The sequence below is a fragment of the Petromyzon marinus genome, chromosome 30, assembly GCF_048934315.1.
Source record: "Petromyzon marinus isolate PM22_M1 ecotype Great Lakes invasive population chromosome 30, UKy_Petmar_22M1.pri1.0, whole genome shotgun sequence".
NCBI lineage: Eukaryota > Metazoa > Chordata > Hyperoartia > Petromyzontiformes > Petromyzontidae > Petromyzon > Petromyzon marinus.
Genome location: NC_133696.1, coordinates 6,058,512 through 6,081,347, shown reverse-complemented (window position 1 = coordinate 6,081,347; position 22,836 = coordinate 6,058,512). Strand labels below are relative to the sequence as shown.

The 22,836-nt window shown below is 57.3% G+C and overlaps 1 protein-coding gene across 5 annotated transcripts in view; it reads left to right on the top strand.

Annotated features, from left to right (window-relative positions):
• LOC116947514 (prickle-like protein 2) overlaps nt 1-16,430 on the top strand; it is a 223,020-nt gene extending 206,590 nt beyond the window's left edge. For all 5 annotated transcript variants that reach the window (XM_032963344.2, XM_076070659.1, XM_032963343.2 and 2 more), the window contains 4 exons: nt 1,626-1,829; nt 9,244-9,430; nt 10,437-11,510; nt 13,606-16,430. In XM_032963344.2, coding sequence (XP_032819235.2) covers nt 1,626-1,829; nt 9,244-9,430; nt 10,437-11,510; nt 13,606-14,759 — 2,619 coding nt within the window. In that variant the 3' untranslated portion in view covers nt 14,760-16,430. The remainder of the gene's footprint in view (nt 1-1,625; nt 1,830-9,243; nt 9,431-10,436; nt 11,511-13,605) is intronic.
• The last annotated feature ends 6,406 nt before the right edge of the window (nt 16,431-22,836 follow it).

The window sequence follows — 22,836 nt, the reverse complement described above, 5'->3', positions numbered from 1 at the left end:
CTACGCGACTGCGATGCCATGCGCCGCAATTTGCCCCCAATCGCCACGGCGGAGTTAATGAAAGACTCCGGGGCAAACAAATAGCCGCCAGCGTCCGAGTCGTCGTTACCGGCCGGGCATGTCGTGTGCTTATGAGGCGGCCGCTAGATATTAAAATGTTTTGCCCTGAGCCTTGGAATGACGGCGATGTCATGTTTCTGGCACGCACCTGCCTTGCCTGGCGGTGGCGGCTTAAAAAAAAACATAATCTGAGGGAAATAATGAAACAAGAAAGGAGGCAAATGTAAGCACGGGAGATGCTATGCACGCGCCCTGCCTGCATGCGCAAGCTATGATACTCTGAGCCTGTGCACTTGGGGCTGCTGTTCATATCCGAGCTCGATTGGACCAGCGGTGATTACCGCGGCTGCTGCTGCTGCGTGTGGCTGCCTGTAATCGAGCGCTGTGAAGAGTCGTGAAGAAGGGTTGGTGGATCAGGTTAAAAACTAACTTTTACCATGATGGCTTTTTTATTGTGTGCACGAGCAGCTATTGTTAAAAAAAACCAGGGCGAGGCCATCACCCCCGCAGAACCCCAACCCCATCAGTACATCAGTATCTTAGCCCATACCCAGGCCGCTGGGACCGGCCCATGTCCGACCCACCTTTATATATATATTTACTTTTCATTATTTCGTTAACGGTTTTCAGCGCACAGCTGGCCCCCCGATGGAAGAGAGAAAATTAGCCTGGGCGGCGAGGGACGCTCCACGTGTAACCAGATATTTAATGAAAACACGAGGGCATCCTTCGTATGCCCCCCCCCCGCAAGCCCTGAGCAAACAAAATCCCGTCTCTCGCCACTTCCGCCGGTGTTTTGGCTTGCGGCGCAAAACGCGCCCTGCCGGGGCCCCGCGTTGTTTTCCTCTGCCCCCCCCACTCACCACCACCGGTCTCCCCCTCCGCCACCTGGGTCCCTCCCAACGCCGTTTGACTCGGCAGCAACGTACGCGCTGCCACGTTCTACTCCGCTGCGCCGTGACGGGGGGGCGGCGGCGGCGGCGGAGAAGAGAGATCTACGTCCTCCGTGGACTCGCCCCCCACCCCTCCTCTCACGCTACTCCCCTGCACCCTTTGCCTCTCCCCCTCTGAGCTCACTCTACTGCCCTCCGTGCGCGCTCTCCGCTCCAGCAACCAAGGCCCTCTGTCGATCCCCGCCACGTCAACCTCCGCTCGGTGGGAGGTCGCGCATTCTCCTCCGTTGGACCTCGCGGCCTCCATGGAGCTGCCCCCCCCACAGCCCGTGCTGCCGACCGCCCTGCCTGTTGCAAGTCCAGGCTCGACGTCATTCTCGTCTACCTCTGCCTACGACTGACCACCTGTCCCCCCGCCCACCCCCCAGCCCCGGGTACAACCCGGAAAACGCGGCGGAGAACCGCGCCAAGCGCAACCGCGAGAACACCACGGCGGCGGGCGACAGGAGCGCGACGACGCTGGTGCCTGACCGGTCACCGCGGGGGGAGGAGCGAGCGAGCGAGCGAGAGCAGTTCTCTGTACTAACAAACAAATCCTCCGTGTGCCCCTCCACTCCCCGCGCCCGTTCTCCATCCCCCCCCCGCCCCACCCCGCCACCCTCTCTTCCGCAGTGCGGCGGTGGCATCGGCGGAGGCGAGATGGCGGTGTTCGCGTCGCGCGCGGGGCACACCCCGTGCTGGCACCCCGCCTGCTTCGTGTGCGCCGCGTGCCGGGAGCTCCTCGTCGACCTCATCTACTTCTTCGTGGACGGGAAGCTCTACTGCGGGCGGCACCACGCCGAGCGGCTCAAGCCGCGCTGCGCCGCGTGTGACGAGGTGAGGCGGAGCAGCGGCGATGATCGCGGTCTCGTTGACGGCGATCGTGATCGCGATGATGGCAACGGCGATCGTGATCGCGATGATGGCGACGACGATCGTGATCGCGATGATGGCGACGGCGATCGTGATCGCGATGATGGCGATCGTGATCGCGATGATGGCGACGACGATCGTGATCGCGATGATGGCGACGGCGATCGTGATCGCGATGATGGCGACAATGATCGTGATGATGACGTTCGTGACGACAACAAAGCGAACAGTCGGGAAAAACGGAATTTCTTCACCGTTGCGATTTTACAGCGATCGCCCGATCCTTACGTTTTGTTCCGCTCTTGTGCCCGATCCTCTCCTGATGGTCTGGCCCATGTGGAAGAGCAGTAGGCCCAAAACACTCGCTCAAGGGGCCACTCCAGAGCTCCTCCTGACAACACTGGCATGAGGAAGCAATATTTGCAGGGCTGCACCCTTATACCCTCTTTGTGTATGAACACCAACTCTCGGCCAAGATCGTCACGGAATGTCCGTTTGTTCCAACATTCGAACCCAACCATCGAGAGCCATCTGCTCCGTCGCCTCCCGTCCCAAGAATACAGTCGTCGGAGTAGCTAACGAGTGTGCAGGCGGTGCAACTGCACCGGGGCCCCCTAACAGGGGTGCGGGGGAAATTGGGATGGGGGGGGGGGCTCCATTAATTAATTCCTTGCACCAGGACCAATGCCAGCACCCCCCTCTCCCCGCGTTATATTCGTCCTCACGCCTTCGGTTTCGTCGTTCGTCTTGCTCGTTTTAATCCGCTGGAGGCTGAGTACGGTGACGTGGCACGCGGTGGCAAAGAGTGACGTCTCGGTGGGAATGATCGTCGTGCCAGAATGAATGGCGTCGCCGGCTCCGCGTGGTGGCATGCCGGCTCGGTCACCGGTCACACCGCGGCGCCGCTCTCAACCGCGGCGCTCCACCGTTGGCAGCATTAGGTGATTATAAGGGGGACGCGGCGAGCGGAGAGAGGGAGATTACTTTATATATATATTTTGAAAAAATCCAATTTGCCATCCGAAGACTCTTGCGTGGCTTTGAGGGATAATAAAAAAAAACACACACACACAAACGCACGCAACGGGGAGTTTTAATAACGCTGGCACTCTATTCAATCCCGCCGCACAGTTCCGCGTCTGTTTCTTGTTCGTCGTCGTCGTCGTTGTTGTAATATGTCCGGCATTTTATTGTTTTCTTTCGTCTCCTTTTCGGAGAGGGCCTGCGCACGTGAATGAGCACGTCTTGTCGCCCCGGGATGAGCGGCGTGCGCCCCGAATGCACGTCGGGGTCTCTCTCCCGCTTCATTTCTCTCCCACAGCCAGTGTGGAGTTTATTGGCCGTTTTCTTCCCGACGCTGACATTTGAACCCTTTATGGCCTTTCCTCCTCGCCGAGGGGTTGTTTGGTTTCCTCCCGCGCCATCACCTCCCCCCCCCCCCACACACGTTATTTATTTATTAACCTGCTTCAGGCAGAGGGGGGCCGCCTATTTCTGTACAAATCCTTGACGGCCTCAGCTGCGGAGTTAATCCTCTGCCGCTGCGGAGGAGATGGGCGAGGGGCGTCGGGGGGGGGGGGGGGGGGGGCAGGTCTCGTGAGTGGGGGGAGGGGGGGGGTCTGATTTTGCACCGGGACGGTCTCATCGTGCTGGAGAGGGCTCGAGTCTCGCGGGGAGCAGCGCTGTCGCTCGCTCGGCTCTGCCCCCTCGCTCGTTCGCTTGCTCGTGTAGTCGCCCCTCTCTCGCTTGGCGAGCTAGCCCCGCTCGCTCACCCTCGGGACGTCGCCCGTGAGCTGCGGACAGCCGAGGGCCCCGGCCCCAACATGCGCATTGCTTCCGGGGCCCAACTTCAGCCGGGTCCTTCCCGCCTTGTCGGCAACCCTGAAAAGTGTTTTTTTTTTTCTCGCACCCCGACACGCCACGTCCCGTACACCTCTAGGCGGTTAGGTCAGAGCCTTTCCCACAAATAGGTACCACATTTTTACGGAACCGTGCAGTAGGGATGCCGGGCTGAGGTCGACCCTCCGCCGATGGGGAATGGATCTCGCGAACGAACGTGGGTCTAGCACGGGTTGCCTAAGTTGGTGGCCTAACCGGGTGGCCTAACCGGGTGGCCTAACCGGGTTGCCTAACCGGGTGGCCTAACCGCAGTGTTGTCCGGCTGGCTTACCGCCGTGGAGCTCAAAACGTGAGCAGCTTGGGAACGGTTAGGGGGGAATCTGCTGCGTACTCGCCAGCGTCGCCAAGCTCCCACCCGCGATGCTCGATCACCGGTCCCATCCAATTTTTATTGAATAATTCCAAACTCGAGCTGTCATCGAGGCCAGCCTCAGGTGTTAAAAGGCTTTATAAACTGCGCGTCCATCAGCATTTGCGTTTGTTTAAACGTTGCGCTCTCGCTGACTCGCATCACGTTGGCCGTGCCACTGCGAAGTTGACGGCTGTGTTATGTATTTAGTTTTTTCCATTATTATTATTATATTCCGAATGGTACCGATGGATTTCTTGGTCGCCACTGAAGCTGTGAAACCAGGAGTGGGTTGTCTGCCTTCTCACGGAGACATCTGCCAGCCATGTTCGTGCGTGCCCCACCCCCCCCCTACCCAACCCCCCAACACCGCCCCTCACCCTTCCCCCCTCTCACCCCCCTACCCGCACCCATCACCTCCAATCTTCACGCGCATTTCCCGCCGCCTGAACCAACACCGTCGCTTGCAGCCGCTCTCCCCCGCGAGAGCGCGTTCGTTTGTATGCGTCTAACGTAAGCTCACGTGGCCAGCCGTAGGGAGCCCTTCGTGCCTAACCGGAGGTTCGTTTCCAAAGGCCAACAATGCAAACCCACATTTTACATTGGACGACGACGTGATTGCTGCTGACGGGACGAGGGCAGAAGCGCACACAGAAGGGACGCTCTGATTTTGCTAGGGCGTGCGTGCCGGGCAGGGTTGCACACGTTCGTTGGGATGCGTGTTGCGTCCGATCTTGCCCTCGGTATTGCGCCGAGTGAGCCAGGCTAAATAGTAAACCTTCTGCCCCGTCATTAATGCTCTCTGTTGCTGGCCTCCTCCTTCCGTCGTCTCTCTTAACCCAAGTAACGATTGGGATTAAATAATAATAATAATAGGCAGCCCTTTTGTCAATCCACCGTTGGTTGAAGGTAACCCCACCCATGCCGTGTCAGCTGTGATGGTTGTTTGACCATGCTTCACCACGCTGGTCAGTGCGGGGTCGCGACACGGCGGCGGCGGTGGCAGTGGCGGTGACGCTCGGGGCCAGTTTCGGACATCGCTCGCCCGCTGATGTTGTCCGTGGCCAGGAATAGAACTCGGATCGCCGGGTTCACAGCGCGGTGCTCGCGAAGCGCCGCGCCACACACGCGCGCCGCTTCGCCCGACTCTGTGCGCGAGCCCTCTTGTCGTGGCACGGTCTCATGACGGCTCATCGGGGCGTTGCCGGATTTAAAAACCCACAAAAAGGCGACGGGCTACAGGGAGTCGGAGCGACGCTGATTTACGGACACGCACGCATCCACCGCCGCCGCCTCCTCCGTTGTCAACAAATCGGCACCGCGTGCTCCCGTTGGCTCGGCCCCGTAGGGGGGATTCCGCGTTAATGGGAACGAGAACAACAAAACAAATCTGCAGCAATTTCCATCTCTGCTTCACCTCGACGTCCCCACGAGCACGCGGCCACTCCCCCGGCGCGCGCCCCCCCCCCATCCCGTCGCTCCTCGGCGAGATGAGCGGCAGCGGCCCTCTCCGCGATCGCTGGGCCGGCTGAGAAGCGCGCGAGCCGACCGCCGATCGCGCGCTTCGCTCGGCCCGCCGCGCGTGTGTGTTTGAACTTATTTCGCACCGTACGTAGCCCGCCCTCCGATTGGCGCGCCTGGCGACGTGCGGTGCCAAAGAGGTTCAATGTGCGTGCCTGCGTGCGACCGCGCTAATCGGAGGTGCCGGGGGAAGGACAAGCAAAGCCCGTGGCAATTTTTGCACCCCGGTTTCCCTGCTTTCGTGCTCGATTTCGATAAGCAGCTAAGCCGGATTTTGAGCCTGGTTAATTGGCGCTTGGATGGGAGACCAACCCTGGGCTTGAGCACGCGAGGTGACCGCTAGATGGTGGCACAGTAGTGGATTCTTGAATCTAATTTGTGCGGAGCTTAGGTGTTTACGCTTCTCGAGGTGGGAGGTGACGGTGTCGCAACGGAGTATTCATTCTGTCTAATGCAGAGCTCTAAGTGTTGTGAGCCGCTGCGAGGTGGGCTTGGAGATGGCAGAATAGCACTGGGCACTCGGCAGGTACTGTCCCGGATGAATGAAGGCCATGATTGTGATTACGTGTGTCCTCTGATGGAAGGCAGAGGTCACTGGCGTGTCCCACAGTAATGCCGGACAGGGCCAATGGGTTAACCAGAGAAGTAAGTGAGAGGAGGGGTGGGGGCGCGATTGGCTGTACTTTCTTTTTTACCTTTTTCCCTCCTGTGTTTCCAATCTCCTTCCATCCATCACTCGAGCTGCTGCTGCTGCCGCCACCACCACCGTGAATTTTTAAAGGCCTCTGTCTCGCCTCATTTGCATCCCTCACCCTCCCCCCCCCCACCACCATCATCATCATAATTCCCTCCCTCCCCACCGGCCCCCACCGGCCCCCACCGACCCCAAACCGCCCACACCGCCCCCACGGCTACCTGTCAGCACCACTTAGGTCCCTGAGCAGACAAGCGAGCCCTTTCAGGCGGCACGAGCCAAGCCTCGAATGTAATCCTCACTCCCAGTGGCGTCCCTGGGCGTAAAGCAAGCCGGGCAAAAGCTCAGAGCGCCAAGCAGCTCAAGCGGGGGCCCGGATTCGTGGACAAATTGGCGGCGCATCAAATATGTATAATTCACTGGACACCCTTGCATAAGAAATGTTCTGTCTCAATAAATTATCCGGGTAAAATATATATTTAATTATCAGCTCAATATTCAAATCCTGATATCTGCAACACAAGACGTTTAATACAACAATGAATCTATCTGATGTCCACCCCATCAGCATTTCTCATCCCACTGAATCCTATCAAGTTTGTCTCCCGTTTTTTTCCCTTTCTTTCTGCCCTTGTGCCTATTATACCCCTCCTGTCCATCTCATTAGGATTTTATTATTTGAAGGGTGATGGGAGGTGGGGGGGGGCCCATTGGGCCAGTACCACCACTGACCGTGATTTCCACTCCTACCCCCGATGGCTGCCTCACCTGATTGAGTTACCGTCTAGATTTACAGCTGTGGCGGTGGCGGCGGTGGTGGTGGTAGCCGCTGCCCCCACCCACCTCCCGCCACGGCCTCCCACCGCCCACCCGCTTGAGACCTGCGAGAACTTAATCGAATGAAAGCCGCACGTCCGTAAGATTCTCACCTTTAGCGCCGCTCCCCCCAAAGTAAATTTGTTGACCACACGAAAGCCAGGGCTGTTATGGAGTGAGTATTACTTTTCCCTTTTATATTTCTTCCGTAATTTTTTGTTCCCCGCCCCCTTGTCCCCTTGTTCGTAAACGAAAATATATCATTTTTCGTCACCCCCACCAACCAACCCTCCCGTAAGTGGGGGGGGGGGGGGGGGTTGGGTTGGCGAGTTTTCAGGGCCCAGTGACACATTGCATCTGTTGCCACGTTCGCTAAAAGCTGACAAGTCAATTTCACTAAAATTCTTTGCCGAGCGGGGAGGGGGGGAGGGGGAAAGAGCGCGCTGGGCACGGTTGACTTTTTTGTGCTTTAATTCATTTGCTTCAAGACGTCTGCGATGTTGAAGTGCTGTACCGCAACATCGCGTTTTTGTTCCTTTAATTTCCTTTTTTTTTTACACTTGCAAATCACAAACGCAAACCGTGCCGGTGTTCTGTGCCAAGAGTCACACGAACCCATCCACCTGGACCGTTTTTAGGAAAACTCACACAAGTTATTGTCGTGAAAATGTACTTTCTATTTTTATTTTTTTTTACATACACACGGTAGCGGCATTAATCGGGCAAAACACTTTTTTCGACACGTTCCTTCCGAGTCGCGCGTTTCCAAGCGTGCTCTCGTCGAGTTCGCAGATGTGTGAACAAAACTGGCGCACTCTGTTTGTAAAAGGCAGCGCCTATTTGTCGTTTCGCGCGAGACGCCTGCGACGTGCAACGCGCGCTGCTGACATTGATTCATTTGCGTTTAGGCCTTTTAGCGGTTGTGCGCTGCGAAAGGCGCGGAAGTTGGTCGGCTCGAGGAACGTTTTTTACTTTCTTCCTATGGCTGCGGTAGCGGGGCAGCTCCACGGCCACCAAAGCGTCTGTCACTGTGTGGAGGCTTTCGCCGAAGCGCCGCGCAGCTCTCCGCCGCGTCATTGGCCGGGGCGACGTGCCCGGCAGCGGCGGCGTGTGTGCCCGGCAGCGAAACGTCGGACATCGCGCGTGGATTTTTCTCTGGGCCCCTCCGGTTTTCCCCTCCGCGTTTAGAATCAACGCGCGTTTAGGGTGTTTGGCTGCTGTGAATTTCCACACGATGGTAAGCCGCTTCGTTGAGCTATCATTTGTGGCCAGGTCGCGTCTGAAAAGGAGCTACGTAGCTCAGTGGGCCTTACCTGGGTGGAATAAAAAAAAAAGGTAGTCGTAGTCCTTTGTCTTGCGATGCTGAAATCCGTCTCGCACCCCGTGAATGTGAACTACGCGGAATATATTGTGCGCTGAATGATTACATTAATTTTTTAAATACAAAACCGTATTCTCTGTTTCTTTTATATGCACTCCACTCGTGAAGCGGGTGCTGCCTTGAGGAACTATTATTAATCATAACCTCCTTTTCAAAAGCCTCCCTCACATTGAAGTATCTCAAAGTGCTGTACGTAAAAATACAACTCTGCACTTAAGGGTGTCGCCGCAATCGAAGCGAAATAGAACGCTGATAATAACAACATCACCAAGGACTACTTCCGAAATTGCCAATAAAATGTCGAAGTGAATGTTCGTTGTCGAATGCCACGGACGAAGGAGGCTCACGCACTGGAAGACATTCTTCTGGGAGGTTCTCGCTGGCGATGGTTGCCAACGATGTTGGCCGTTTTCCCTTTCGTTCGCCAGCCAGAATACCTCCCGCTCCCCCCCCCCCCCCCCCCCGTCACGCTCTCTCGCTCTCTCTCCCATGGGGCACTCTGTCCCATTGCGTCAATGCTAAAGATGCCTTTAAGTCTGGCCCCCTGAGCCGCGAGCAATAACAACGGTAACTACTCGGTCAGGATTTGACACCCTCTGCAAGTAACACTGAGCCGTACAGACTTTCGGGGGGGGGGGGGGCGCCTTAGTCTTGCTCCGGTAGCGTCTCGACCGTTAACCCCGAACCCCTGTCTGCCCCCCACCCCTCCGAACCCCAGATCATTTTTGCGGACGAGTGCACGGAGGCGGAGGGCCGCCACTGGCACATCTCGCACTTCAGCTGCGTCGAGTGCCACGTGGTGCTGGGCGGGCAGCGCTACATCATGAAGGACGGGCGCCCCTTCTGCTGCTCGTGCTTCCAGGCGCGGCACACGGTGGCGTGCGAGAGCTGCCACCGGCACATCGGTGAGGAGGCCGCAGCCGCAGCCGCCGGCGGCGGCGGCGGTGGCGGTGGCGGCGGAGGAGCCGCGCTTACCCGGGCGGGCGGCATCGCCGTGGGCGTGTTCGCCCACACGGGCGTCGGCTCGCCAGCCGTGCCGCTAGGCCCCGCCGCCGCGTGTTGCCGCACCCCCCCCCTTGCTTGACTGCGCTCGCTTCGGTTTTTTGTGGACGTTGACGGTGCCGTGCTCGCCCTCGATGGTGGCGATCTGTTCGGGAGGTCGATGCCAATGTCGAGGTCCTGATGGTGCCGCTGGCCACGACGAGAGGGCTCCAGCAGAGAGAGGGAGTTTGCGTCCTTTTGGTGTTCCTCCCCCTTGCTCCTCCGTTTAAGGAGCGCAGACCCACAGTGAGGCTTGCTCATACGGTCCATAGTTTGTGTTGCATGGCCGCGGTCGATTGTGGCCATGGACATCAGCTGACTAAATACATAAAATCACTGTTTAATGTAAAGATATTTGTAGCGACGGGGCTGCCGCGATCCCCACTGCAGTAACTCAGAGTCACGGGAGAGGTTATTCCACTGTCCTATCCACTCGCTACTCGAGTGCTTTTGAAGTTTGAAATGTCTCCTGGGGGGGGGGGGGTGAGGGGTAGAAGGTGCATTACGGACGTGTTGACTTTCACGTTGGAAATGCAGTGTCAATGCATTGGCTCGGTCCTGTCTGGCTATCTATAATTGGGGGGGGGCAGGTGGCGGCGAGCACGATAACCCTTGCCAAGACGATGCGATACGATTGAAACTTTACACCTGCGACTCATCATTAAAGCATTGCCGGCACCCTACCCAGCAGAGACGCTACCCGGGCCCCTTGCTCTCTCCGCGCGCTGCCTCCGGACTGCGCCGTTTCCCGCGCTCGCTCGGCACGAGCACGGCCCCCCCCCCCCCACCTGCAAACGCGACGACTTTTCCCCCTCTTCGCCCCTCCTCGCCATTCAACCGCCGTCCTTCCCCGCCTGTGACGCGCGCCAGGCCTGGAGGAGGAGCGTGTGACGTACGGCGGGCAGTTCTGGCACGCGAGCGACCGCTGCTTCAGCTGCGCACGCTGCAAGAGCTCCCTGCTGGGCTTCCCCTTCCTGCCGCAGCGCGGCCAGGTCTTCTGCTCCAAGGCCTGCAGCCTGGGCGACGACGGCAACGCGTCCGACTCGGCCGACTCGGCCTTCCAGAGCGCGCGCTCGCGGGACTCTCGCCGCAGCTTCCGCACGACCACCGCGGCCGCCGCCGCCGCCGCCGCCGCCGCCGGCGGCGCTCAAAAGCCGCTCGCCATCGAAACGTCGGGGGCGACGACGCCGCCGGCGATGACGATGGCGGCGCCGGCCCTCGCCGTTCAGCCGCCGCTCGCGCCCACGTCGTCCGGCTACAGCCTGGAGGCGGCACCGGCGCAGAGCGCGCTCGACAAGCTGGGGAGCGCGCCGGGATTCCGCGGCTTTGCCGAGTCGTCGCAGGGCACCGCTAGCGCGGCTGCCGCGGCTGCCGCGGCGGCGGCGGCGGCGGCGGCGGCGGCGTACGGCCTGGACCAGACTCAGAAGAAGCCTCAGGCTTTCCTGACGCAGCGCTCGGTGGCGTCGAGCGGCGGGAGAAGCTCCCCCGAGGCGGCGATGGGAGGCGACGGAGCCGGATACCACCGGCGCGCCGGCAGCCCCGTTGAATCGCTCGGCAGCCAGGCGAGCGGCACCAAAGAGCGGTTACTCCAGGACCCGAAAGCCGTGGGCGACTACGGCAACCCGCTGCTTGACTACAACCCTTTGTACGGCCTGTCGAAGAGCTGGCAGCGGACGGACGATGGCCCCCAGGGCGGCGGCGGTGGCGTCCGGCAGGCCACCTACAAGGCGGCGGGCGAGATGAGTTTCCTGCCGCCTCCGGCGCCGGGGCCGTGGATCCAGGAGGGACATCGCGAGGGGGCGGCGGCGGCGGCGGCCTTCAGCGCCAGGGAGCTGCAGCAGCATTCGCGGCTCGGTGCGGCCGTGTGGGGGCTGATGGACATGGAATCGGGGCGGGCGTCGCCGCATGACTCCGTCGAGTCGCTGCCTCTCTCCAACATCACCGGTGAGCGGCGTTCACGAGGGGTTTATTTTTATTTTTGTTTCTTTCTCTTCCCCCTTCCTCCGCTGGACAACCTCTTCCTATCGGCTATAAGTAACGCCCGTCATGTGAGAGAGGGCCACATGTCACACGGGCATCGTCACACTCGGGTAGAGATGGGTTAAGTACAAAGTCAGCACGGATGTCAGATGAGCACTGGGCAACGCGCGACGGTCAACAGAGCCGCCGAGAGAAAACGCGTGACGCGTTTGACGAGCGAACGCGTGCCTTAGTCGTCACTGGCAATAACCCGACGCGGTTGGGCTAGGGGCGGAGAGGAATATCTGGGGCGTGTTCGTTTGCTCCCCTTTTTAAATTGGCGACGGCTGCTCTCGTGGTTCGGGAGGGGTGCGCAGGAAGGTGGGTCTGGGTGGGCGGGTCGATTTTTGGTGGGCGTGCGTTTGTGCGTTTGCACGATGCATCGCCGCGTGCCAAGGATCGGGAGTGGTTTTGATACAGAAGATCGCTTCACAAGAGCGGCTCGGGACAGCGAAAAGATGAATATCCATGTCACACGCTGCATCGCAATTCAGATTTACGTCGCCCCCATGACCAGCACGGCGAGGCGGGGTGGGGCAGGGAGAGGGGGGGGAAGGGACCTTCATCCAGCAGTGGATTTACTGGAGGTTGTTTGGTCATACTTCACCGCGTTGGTCAGCGCGGCTTGGTTGAAGGTAGGGGGAGGTGCCCCGAGACCGGTTCAGACGTCTCTCACCGCCGACGTTATCCGCGGCCGAGAACCGCGACTACGCGGCGCACCGACCGCTCCCACGCCGTGTAGCCTCTAAAATACGCCCCGGAATAATCGATCGATCGATCGACTGATCCGTCGGCTGATCGGTCGATTGCAAACGGGTTGTCGGCAGCAGCAGATCTTTCCTTGTTGACCACGGCAGAACGCTGTCGTTTAGTTTAGTTTTTTTGGCTCTCGCCGATTTTTCTCGCGCTTCAAGAGACGCCGCCGCCGCCGCCGCGTCCCCGCGATCAGGCGAGTGACGAGCACGCGGACCGCGTCGCACCGTGCCGATTCGTCTCATTCGGCGGGAGCGACGCGTCTCGAACGGGAGACGCTGACGGATCGTTTTTTTTGTTTGTGCAACCTTAAAGTTGAACGGCGTGGGGGTGGGGGGGGGGAGCGGCTAGACGGGCGCTGCCGCGTGTACGGTCATTCCGGCTTGAAACGGTCAACGTAAGCTTTTAGGCTCCTTAAAAAAGATTTTAAAAGCTTAACTTTGAAATATATTTTGACAGTGGGTACATTAAAATTGAAGCCAGGCTGCCAATGTAAACATTTCGCCCGTCTCGTCGCTGGATCCCGAATCGTCCAACTAATGAGCAATGGAACAAAAATGTTCGTTTTGTTTGTCGTGGCTGCTCATGACATGGAGTTGGCCAAACATCCCGATATAGGACCACAGAGCTTGGGAAAATTACTTCACTCAGGTTCTGGCTGCCTTTCCCACTTTGTCTGCGATTTGCACGGATGACACTATATAAAGACACACACGCTCGTAAGCAGAATCTCTCAGTCAGGACAGCTGATGTGTTTGGTGATTGAAGTACGTAGCAACATCGTACACGGTGTGTCACAACGTGGCTCAATCTCCCCAACTTGTGTTATGGTTTATGCTTTACCGCATGTGTAGTCCTGCCTGGCATCTTTGAGATGCCTTTAGTATTTACGTGTTGTTTAAATCACTTTGTTGTTGTCGTCCGCTGGTGAAGTTAATGACGCGTGCTGCTTGTACTACTTGGCGACCTGAAGTTGATTCCCGGCCACGGTTAACACCGGCGGCGAGGTGATACCTGAACCGGTCCTGGGGCTCCCTTTCACCAACCCGCACAGACAGGCAGCGGTGACGTGTGCCCAAACATACGCCCCTGTCTGAAGAGAAGGGGCTGACGCTTTCCAATTAATATTTTCCAGAAAAATCACAGCAGTGTACGCAGCCGATGCAAGAAAACTGTCACCTTTCCAGTTCTCCTTTTATTCACACGTGTCAATAATTTCACGAAAAAATTAAACCCTTTCCCTTTTTATTTTTCCAAACATCACCAGGCCTCTCGGTGGACATTGACGGCAAGTCGCCCGACCAGCTGTCCAAGTTCTCGCTGCCGTTCGTCGGCAGCGAGCGCGGCCTCGGCTCGGCGGAGAAGCTCAGCACCGCGGGCACCCTCGACTCCAGCTCTCGCTGCCGCAGCGCCGAGTCGCTCGCCGGCCTCTGCTCGAGCCAGCGCCCCGAGCGCGAGCGGGGCCGCCCCTCCGAGCTGGCTCCCCTCCATGGCGATGCCGGCGGCCGCGCCGGCGGCGCCGTGCCCCGACCGCCCGACCGCGCGCGCCGCTCCCAGTCGCAGCCGCGCTTCCTCGCCCAGTTCGAACCGGAGCGGGGGGCGTCGTCGTCGTCGTCGTCGGCGCCGTCGGCGACGGCAGCGCCGACGGCGGCGCCGACGGCGATGCCGTTCCCGCGAGCGCCCCTGAGCGAGCGCCCCCGCCGGAAACCGATGGACTTTGACGACGGACGCTCGCGCGGCTCCGGCGGCGGCGGGCAGCACCACCACGGCCGGCAGCGGCACCACAGCGGGCAGCACCACCACGGGCACCACCACCACGGGCACCACCGCTCGCGCAAGTCGCGGCGCTCGCGCTCGGAGAACGCGCTGCACAAGCTGGCGGCGGTGGAACGGCGCCGGTGCCGCTTCAAGGACGAGCCGGAGGTGCACACGCACGAGGACTACGAGCAGCTGATGCAGCGCAAGTCCGGGCGGGACGGCGGGGCGCGGGGCGGCTACCCGCAGGCGCCGCGCTCCATCTACGCGCCGCAGAACCACATCACGGTGGAGCGCTTCCCCAACCGCTACCCGGCCGACTTGACGCTCGACCTGGACGACGAGGGGGACGACAGCTCGGACGACTGGTGCTCCACCTGCTCGTCCTCCTCGTCGGACTCGGACGACGACGGGTTCTTCCTGGGGCAGCCGATCCCGCGCACCGTGCTGCCGGTGCGGTGTCAGTACCGCGAGGGCGGCGGCGGTGCGGCAGCGATGGCGGGGACGCTGGCGGGGACGCTGGCGGGGACGATGGCGGGGACGATGGCGGGGACGATGGCGGGGACGATGGGGTACGGCGGGCAGCCGCCACACTCCATCACGATGCCAGCGCTGTCGAGGAAGCAGCAGCGCCGGCGCAGGAATAAGAACTGCATCATCTCGTAGCCGCCGGATTGGTGACCACCTCCGGAACGCGACGGAGCGAGCCGACGGACAACGGCGATGATCGTTTCGCGAAATCGGACAGCGGCGCTCGTGCGTGCGAAAGATGGGGAGACACGGAGAGGGCGGGATTGGAAATGATGAGAAGAAACGCCACTTCGTTTGCCGTGGGAACGGCACCGAACCGTCTGTTACGTTTGTAAAGTCCACACATTTTCAGATGTCATGGTGCTAAGGGGGATCGTGCTTCCGAGGATTTGAGCTTCGATCGCGCCCGCCTCGTCCGGACGACGCTTCTTTTCGCGCATATCAAGGGGCGAGAACGGTTATTTAAGTGGGAGGAGGAGGAGGAACAAGGCTGCGATCCTGGTGGAGCATGCTTTGACGGCGAAGTTCATGCAACGGATGGGACGATGGCGTTTCGCCGGGCCACCTTTCAAGTTGCACCTATAGTCGGCGTGCGTAGATTTTTTTTAATTATCCTATCTGTCTATCATCGCGTCGTCATTTTGAGACCGATCCTCCTGTGATTTGGCCGACTTTGCACGCGAAAGCGCGGCAAGGGCACAAGGCTCTCGGTTTGCTCCGTGCGGAAGAGTTGATCCTCAGAGGTTACCCTGGCCCTCGAACCAAAACACGATTCCACGTTCTACATCTAAACAACAAGGGCAAATGTAAAAAGAAAAACGTGTAAGTAACGCTAAAGCTGATTATTAAAAAAAAGTACAAACGGTAAATGTAACAGAGCTTTAATGTTTTAAGTGCACCTATATATGTATTTTTATTTTTTATTTCTTCCTTCGCATTTCTTAACTCGCGTATTACGACATGTTAAACTTTTTTTTGTTTGTCACGCGGTGCCGCTATTTCGTCGTGTAACGTATTTATAATAATACCAGCAGCGCGTGCGTGTGTGCGTGCGTGCGTGTGTGCGTGCGTGCGTGTGTGCGTGCGTGTGTGCGTGCGTGCGGTGCCGAGGTGCCTCCGCGCGTACACTCGCGGCTCTTCGCGTCGCGCGCAAAGTTGTCAAATCCAAAGGGCTTCAAAGAGGGGGGGGGGGGGGGGCTTCGAGGGAGCGGCCGCCGCAGTTTGTGAAACGACCGTACGGCGACAGCACGTCGCCCGCTCCCGTCGCGTGCGCGTGACCCCCGCCGCATTGCAGCGCGAGTGTACGGTACTCTCGGGCAGCCTTGTCCAGACCACCAGCTCGAGAGGAGCCGTAGGGGTGCGGCGCCGTCCCCTCCGAGAGTTAACGCCTTCTTTCCCGTCGCGAGCGGCAGCACCTCTGCGACTTGACGTCCCCCCCCTCCCCCCCCAGGTTTGACCGGCCTTCAACGCGCTTCTTGTCGTAACGGAGGGGGGGGGGGGGGGGGGGAGTTCGTTTCGACAAGAAAGTACGTCGGGACGGTGGCCGGAGAGGGAGGAGCGCGTGCCATCAGTTTCACCAAAAAAGGAGGAATTATTATATAAGAGCATTTCATCAGTATTGTTTGTTTTTATATATATATCACATACCTGCACTCACTCTGTAAGCCATTGTTGTTCGAAATAATATTAATTGTTATTATTAATAGGTAAGCAACACCAAGAATAATAAATAATGTACATGTCTTTGTAAACTGGTGAGCATATGCAATTTTTTTGAATAAACATTAAATGATTTTTTTTTCTTTCTCTCGAACGCCCCGCCGGTTTTTTTTCCTCGCGCGCGGGATTCGGCGAGTTGCCTGCCTCGCTGGCGTCCGCGTCCCGCGGTTTCTCAAATGTCCGCTCGTCATTCACTGCACCCCCACCACATCTCCTAAATCTTTGTCCCACCGACTCGTGCTCCGGTCCCACTACTTTCCTCTCTCTCCGTCGGCCTCCGCCTCCCTCCTCCGTTCAGTTGTTTCGGCTGTTCCTATGTCTGAGCTCGGTGTTCCTGGCCCAACTCCATTTCATTTAATTTGTTTTCACTGCTATATATACAAAGATAAAGATCCCCCGTATAGCCTGAACAGACTTTTGGGGCAAGTGCTGTTAGCGAGCACCTATGAAGGCCGGCATGGCACACGATGGGGTGGGTGGCCAGTACCATGCCCAGCCACCTTTGTCTCCCCAGTGGCGATGTTTACACAACACACCAGGTACAGCACTCATTTGAGGCCGAGTCGACCTAGGGGAGGCCCAGGACCGGTTCAGGTAATCGTCACTGGTGTTGGTCGTGAGCGGGAATCGAACCCGAGTCGCCGAGTTCATAGCGCAGCGCGCAAACCGCTACACTACCGCGCGCACACACACACACGTGTGGTGACTTTCTGCTGCTGCTGCTGCATCGTAAACGTGTAATGGCAGGAATAGTCAACTTGGCAATCCAGAGCTCGTGTGCGGCGGGGAGGTTTCTATTAAACTCTTAAGAGTATGGCAGCAATGTGTGTTGTTCAGGAGCTTCGATGCCAATGTCAGCTGGCCACGACGAGAGGGCTTCAGACCGAGAGAGAGAGAGAGTTCGTGTCGTTTCGCTATCGCTCGTCCGTTGGAGGAGCGCAGACGACAGCGGGTTTATCCTCTCCGTTCCGTAGTTTGGGTTTTCAGGCCCACAATCGCACTACTACTGTGGCTTGCCTTTCAATTTCCATGTTGTGGTGGGGGGTAACTCTGCGTGAATGCTCCAACCTCTCCCAGGACAACTGACCTGCGTGGAAGAGTAGGCCAAACACCTTCTCAGGGTGGCTCTCTCAGGAGGCCCTTTCCGCCAGCAGTGCCCGCGTGAAGTCCAAGTGCTGCATCCGTTTTTTGATTTTGCAGTCGCCGAGAGAGACTCAAGCTAACGGGAATGCAACCTTCACCAATTCATCTTACCTCGACTCCAACGAGCCTCTCGTTTCAGCTGTTATAGCAAGACTCGGGGTGGGGTGGGGGGAAGGGTCTGGGGAGATGGATAAGTACGGGAGGGTGAGGAGGAAGGGCGGTCGGTCGGTCGGGGTGTGTAAAAAAAGAACTTGTTAAGTCACACAAAGTCAACATTCCTTGGTGGGTGGCCCGCTCGCAGTTTGCCGACGTCGACGCTCCGACATGCGCCAGCCCAGCCCAGGCAGGCAGGCAAAAAAATAATAAACGGGAGTGGTGGTATTGGAAATAGTTAACCCGCAAAAAACAACGCCGCCAGCTCTTGATTTTGAGAAGTTGACGAGCTCCGAGCCGACGTCCGTAGCTCAGAACGCCCTGGAGAGAGATCTCTCGGTCTGGGTGGTTAGCCTCGTCTCTCGTCTCCACTCGCTCTCTCGTTCAGACCAAGCAGCCGCTCTGCTGTTGCTGCTCAACGAGATAACGGCAACAACAGCGGGTGAAGGCTCAGGCCCCTGCAATGTCCTGCTCACGCCACGACTACACGGCACCTGCAGGGGCTCCCCGTACTCTCCAAGTCGAAGAGAACGCCCGACTCCTCGAAAGAGGGCATTTTGGCCTCCTGTGCAGGAGGTGGAAATACTCCACGATTCACTTTTAAACTCGCACCAAACTGCCCACGATCAAACCCCGGCGAACCCATTTACACCGCGACAGCGCGGTTGGCTACATACGGTGTGAAAGAAGTTCAGCATACCGTGCATACGTGCACAACTTTTGCTCCCTTGTTTCAACTGCCGTGGAATGGGCAGAGGTGAGGTGCCGGTGCTCGAGATTTCCACCGTTAAGTACTGGACATCGTCTGTGAATAACTGGACATTCTGTTAAAACATAAAGAGCTTCATGGCTCATCGGATTCCTTCCAGCAATAAAAAAAATATTTTTTTAATTCATATTCTGAGAAGAGGTGACCCCCCCAATACCACGTTTGAGCTGATGTTCTATTTCGCAACGGACGACGGTCCCGTGTCGCCAGTTTGCCCGGCTATTTGACACGGGAGATCCGCGGTGCTATGTGGGCATAGGCTTAGTCAAGTGGGTAACAACTTGCGGAGTTTGTATTTAGTAATTCTCTTGGTCGAGGGCCACGGGTCTGCAACCAAACTGACAATGAGAGCCATTCCCACCCCCCCCCCCCCCCCATTTCGGGAGGAAAAAAAAACTCCCCCTCGATATTTCAAGAGCCGCAATGCCACGCGCATAACGCCACGAAGCCGCAGTCCTTAAAAAGGTCGCAAGCGGCTCCGTAGTTGGCGGGCAGCCGATCCCTGGTCCAGGCAGAGACTTAACGCAGGCGAATGGAGCCGACTCTTCGTTTGTCGAGGGTCGCTGTGAGAAACGCGCAAAGACAAAGATCCCCCGTATAGCCTCGACAGACTGTTGGGGGCAAGTGCTGTTCGCGACGAGCACCTAATGAAGGCCGGAACGACACACGGAGAGAGGGCCCGGCCGCTTTTGTCTCCCTCCGCGGCGATGTTTGCACACCGCACCAGGTACCCATTTTTGGGCTGAGTCTACCTGGGGGCAAGCCCAGAACCGTTTCATATAATAGCCGTGAGCGGGAATCGAACTCGCCGGGTTCGCATCGCAGCGCGTTCACCACTAACACCGCCTCTCACGGGCAAGTAGCAAAAGCAGCTGCGTGGAGTCGAACCCAGGCCCCGTGCCAGCTCCGACCTCGGAGGGAACAAGGCGACTGCCTCCTGATTCTGAGATAATTCACACGGATGAGCGCGTTCAGAATTGCTTGGCTAGCCTGGTTGGCGTTTTGGCTTCAAGAGGGATCGACGATTCCCATCGATGAATCATCGTCTCGTCGTCGGCCCGGCTTCTCGGTCTCCGTCTTCCCCGGCAGTCTAAATTAAACTAAAATGATAGCTCAACGGAGTGGCTTTTTCATCAGGTGTAAATGTACAGCAGCCGAAATAACTCCAAACGCGTGATGTCGATTCTAAATGTCAAGGGGACATACCGGAGGACCCGAAGGAAAATCCACGTGGCCACTGAGAGAGAGAGACACACAGACTCCAAATATAGAGCAGGCGTCAGGGTCGGGATCGAACCCACGGCCTCCTGTGTACCAGGCGAGGTAGTTAACATCTAGCCACCGCGAAACGATGGCGTCATCTCGCCACGCGGCGCCGCGAGACAAAGGCTCTGCTGGAGGCCCCCTTCTTTGTCTTTCGTTCGCACGGTCGCTGGCGATGGCCCTGGCCCCACAATGAGATGGGGGCGTCAGAGGCCCGGGTGGGTGGAGAGGGGGCAGGGGTTGCGAAACCACTTAGCCACCATTGTTTCTTCATCCCCGACACACAGGGTGCAGATGAAAGCCCCACCACCCACCACCCCCCCCACGCTCCTCCTGGAGCAGCCAATTACTTAGGATGCATTTTATTTTTTTAAACAAGAGGGCACACACGCAGCGCCGCGGCAACCAGGGGGGATGTGGACCGCCGCCTCGGTCGGACCGTTCGGGTGGGAGCGATGCGGGCGGGGGGGCACGGACTCCTGGCGCAAGAGCTAGATGCGTCGATGGGTCGCGCGGAACCATCGATGGGCAACGGGGCTTGACAGGGACTTCATCCAACAGTGGATAGATCGTGCCTAGTAATGATGATGTGAGACCAAGAGGCTTTTGGTTGGTTATACAGCGTTTTGTATTTTGCAGAAGCATTGCCTCTTGGTAGTGTGTGGAATGTGACCAGGCTTTCTCACATCTCATATTTTCTAATTATTAGTATTTATCATTGTAATATTTAGTTTCCTAGTAAATATTCACCGAGTCTCTTAAGAATATTTTTTTCCAGATGGCCCTGATAAAAAAAAAATTGCAATAGCGCGCAATGAGTGTGTGCTCTGTGTTTTCCCAATTGAGTAAATCTGCCGGTACACTTTCTTTGAACATTTTGGACTGTGACACCAGAAACACGGGGGCCCGTCTCTTTTTTCGAAGTCACGTCGCAGGGTCTTTAACGTCCACCGGCGGAGCAGACAACGCACAACCAAGAAAATGTGTTACGTTTAATACTCTCGCAAGGCAACGTCGCTGATGTCAGGCCCTGACCTCTTAAGCCGGTGGGTTCTTAACCTTTCCTGCAGCCTTGCACCCCTTTGGTTGTCAATCGTTAAAATAATTATGTTAATAAATGCATAGGGGTTTGATGAAACAAAGTAAGTTGTACTTACGTGGCCGTGCTTCATTTGTGTTTTCGATCATTTACCTTCTAAAAAAAAACCTGGCCATGTCTCACACCCCCAGAGGATGCGTGCACCCCAGGTTAAGAACCACTGGCTTAAGCAAATAAACATTTTTTTCATTGGCATCTCTGCAAAGATTTGGTGCTGGCTACGAAGTTGTTGAAAAATGTTGCTTGCCAGAGCTAAAAAAAATATCCACGAATTGTGTTCACGTCCCCCAGCTCTGGCTGTCCCCCACACTGGCTCCCACTTTGTTTTCGAAAGCAGACTCCCAAAATTCTACTTTTATCTACGTGATTATCATCATCATCACCACCACCAACAGCGGAGGCGCAGTGATCTGCGCGCTGTGCTTTTGACCCACCGACCCCCCCAGCTCGATTCCCCTCCGCAGCGAACATAAGTGGCGAGCGAAAGCTCAACCGGTCATGGCCACCCCAAACCGTTTTCACCCAGCCCACACGGACCAGCGTGAAGTTTGGTCAAACAACCTCCATGGCCAACGGCGTGGAGAGAGGTCTTCAATCAGCAGTGGATTTCACGAATCGTACAAGTCTTGTGCGTGTGTGTGCTTTTTTTTTACTTTTGAAGGCCGGAACGGCACACGAGAGCGGGGGACGGATGGCCAGAACCACACCCCGGCCGCTTTTGTCTCCCTTAGTGGCGATGTTCACACACCGCACCAGGTACACATTTAAAGGGCCGAGTCCACCTGGGGGAAGCCCAGAACCGGTTCACGATATCCAACGTTTTATTCTCCACGTCGCTGGGGAGCTTCAGGGGATGCGTGCACCCCAGGTTAAGAACCACTGGCTTAAGCAAATCATCATTTTAACATATTCTCCACGTGCTGGGGAGCTTCATCGGGAACTGCACGTCCCTGAATTCAGCCCCTGGAGGAAGTCCCAGCCTCAGCACGACCCAGAAACGGCATCGGAGAGTCGTGACAACAGCAGCCGTGACCGCGAAGGCCTTCGCCGTGGCCTCGTGGTGGTCTGGTGACGCCTTCAATGTTGCGAGCTTCTGCCGGTTTCAGAGTCTCGAGCCGCGAGTTTCGAATCGAGGCATGTAAGACGTTTGGCCAAGTTGTCTCTCGGACGCCAAGGTTACTTAATCCATTCAAAGGACCTCGCACTCAAGCTTTGAAAATGGCATAGCTCTTTATTCAGGGCGCTTCAGCAATTGTTTTTAACACTTCTGAGAAATTTGCAACAAAAACCACGAGAAATGTGCCGCCTCCTCTTTGGCCCTGGAGACCACTTGGAGAAGATTCCAGGCCACGCGTTGACAACGATGGCGAACAAGTGGGAGGCTCTTTCACTTTTTTGAAGCGATGAACATTACATTTGAACTTTATGGCGGTACCCCGGGGTACCATAGTGCCCCCAGCTCTCGCATAATGTCCGTGATGCAGTCATTCTGAGTCTGTTGATGGTCGGCGATGCGGCAATCGACTCATCTCGACGAGCTGTACTCACGAAGCACCACCACGGTGCGTTCGAGCGTTCAGGGTTTCAGCGCAATCATCGTCCTCGCTGCGTTTCGACATCGCGGAGTAGCACCACCGATTTCGGAGTGATTGGTTACCCTAGTTGCGGAGTTAAGTAACATCCCTGCAAAAAAAGTGTCCCAGATATAAAATATTTAATTGCCTCGGCCCATTTTTTTATTATTTGATACCCCGGGGTACCGTCATAAGGATAATTTGTTATCATGTTACGGCGTATTATCCGTTCTTTTTCCAATAAAAAAATCGATCGTCCCATATACAGTACGTGTTAAAACAAATTTAAGCACCCTGTATGTTTGGTATCTTACGGTGCAAGAGCATTAGCTAGATACCCAGCGTGCAATCTGGGCCCAGTGAATCAGAGGAGACCCAAGGCTCTGGGGCTATGAATAAGGTGAAATTGTTCCTGGGAGACCACCCCCCCCCGTACACACTCATTTCTTGCACCATCAGGGCCCATGGCAAAGCGCGCTGCAGTAGACGCCA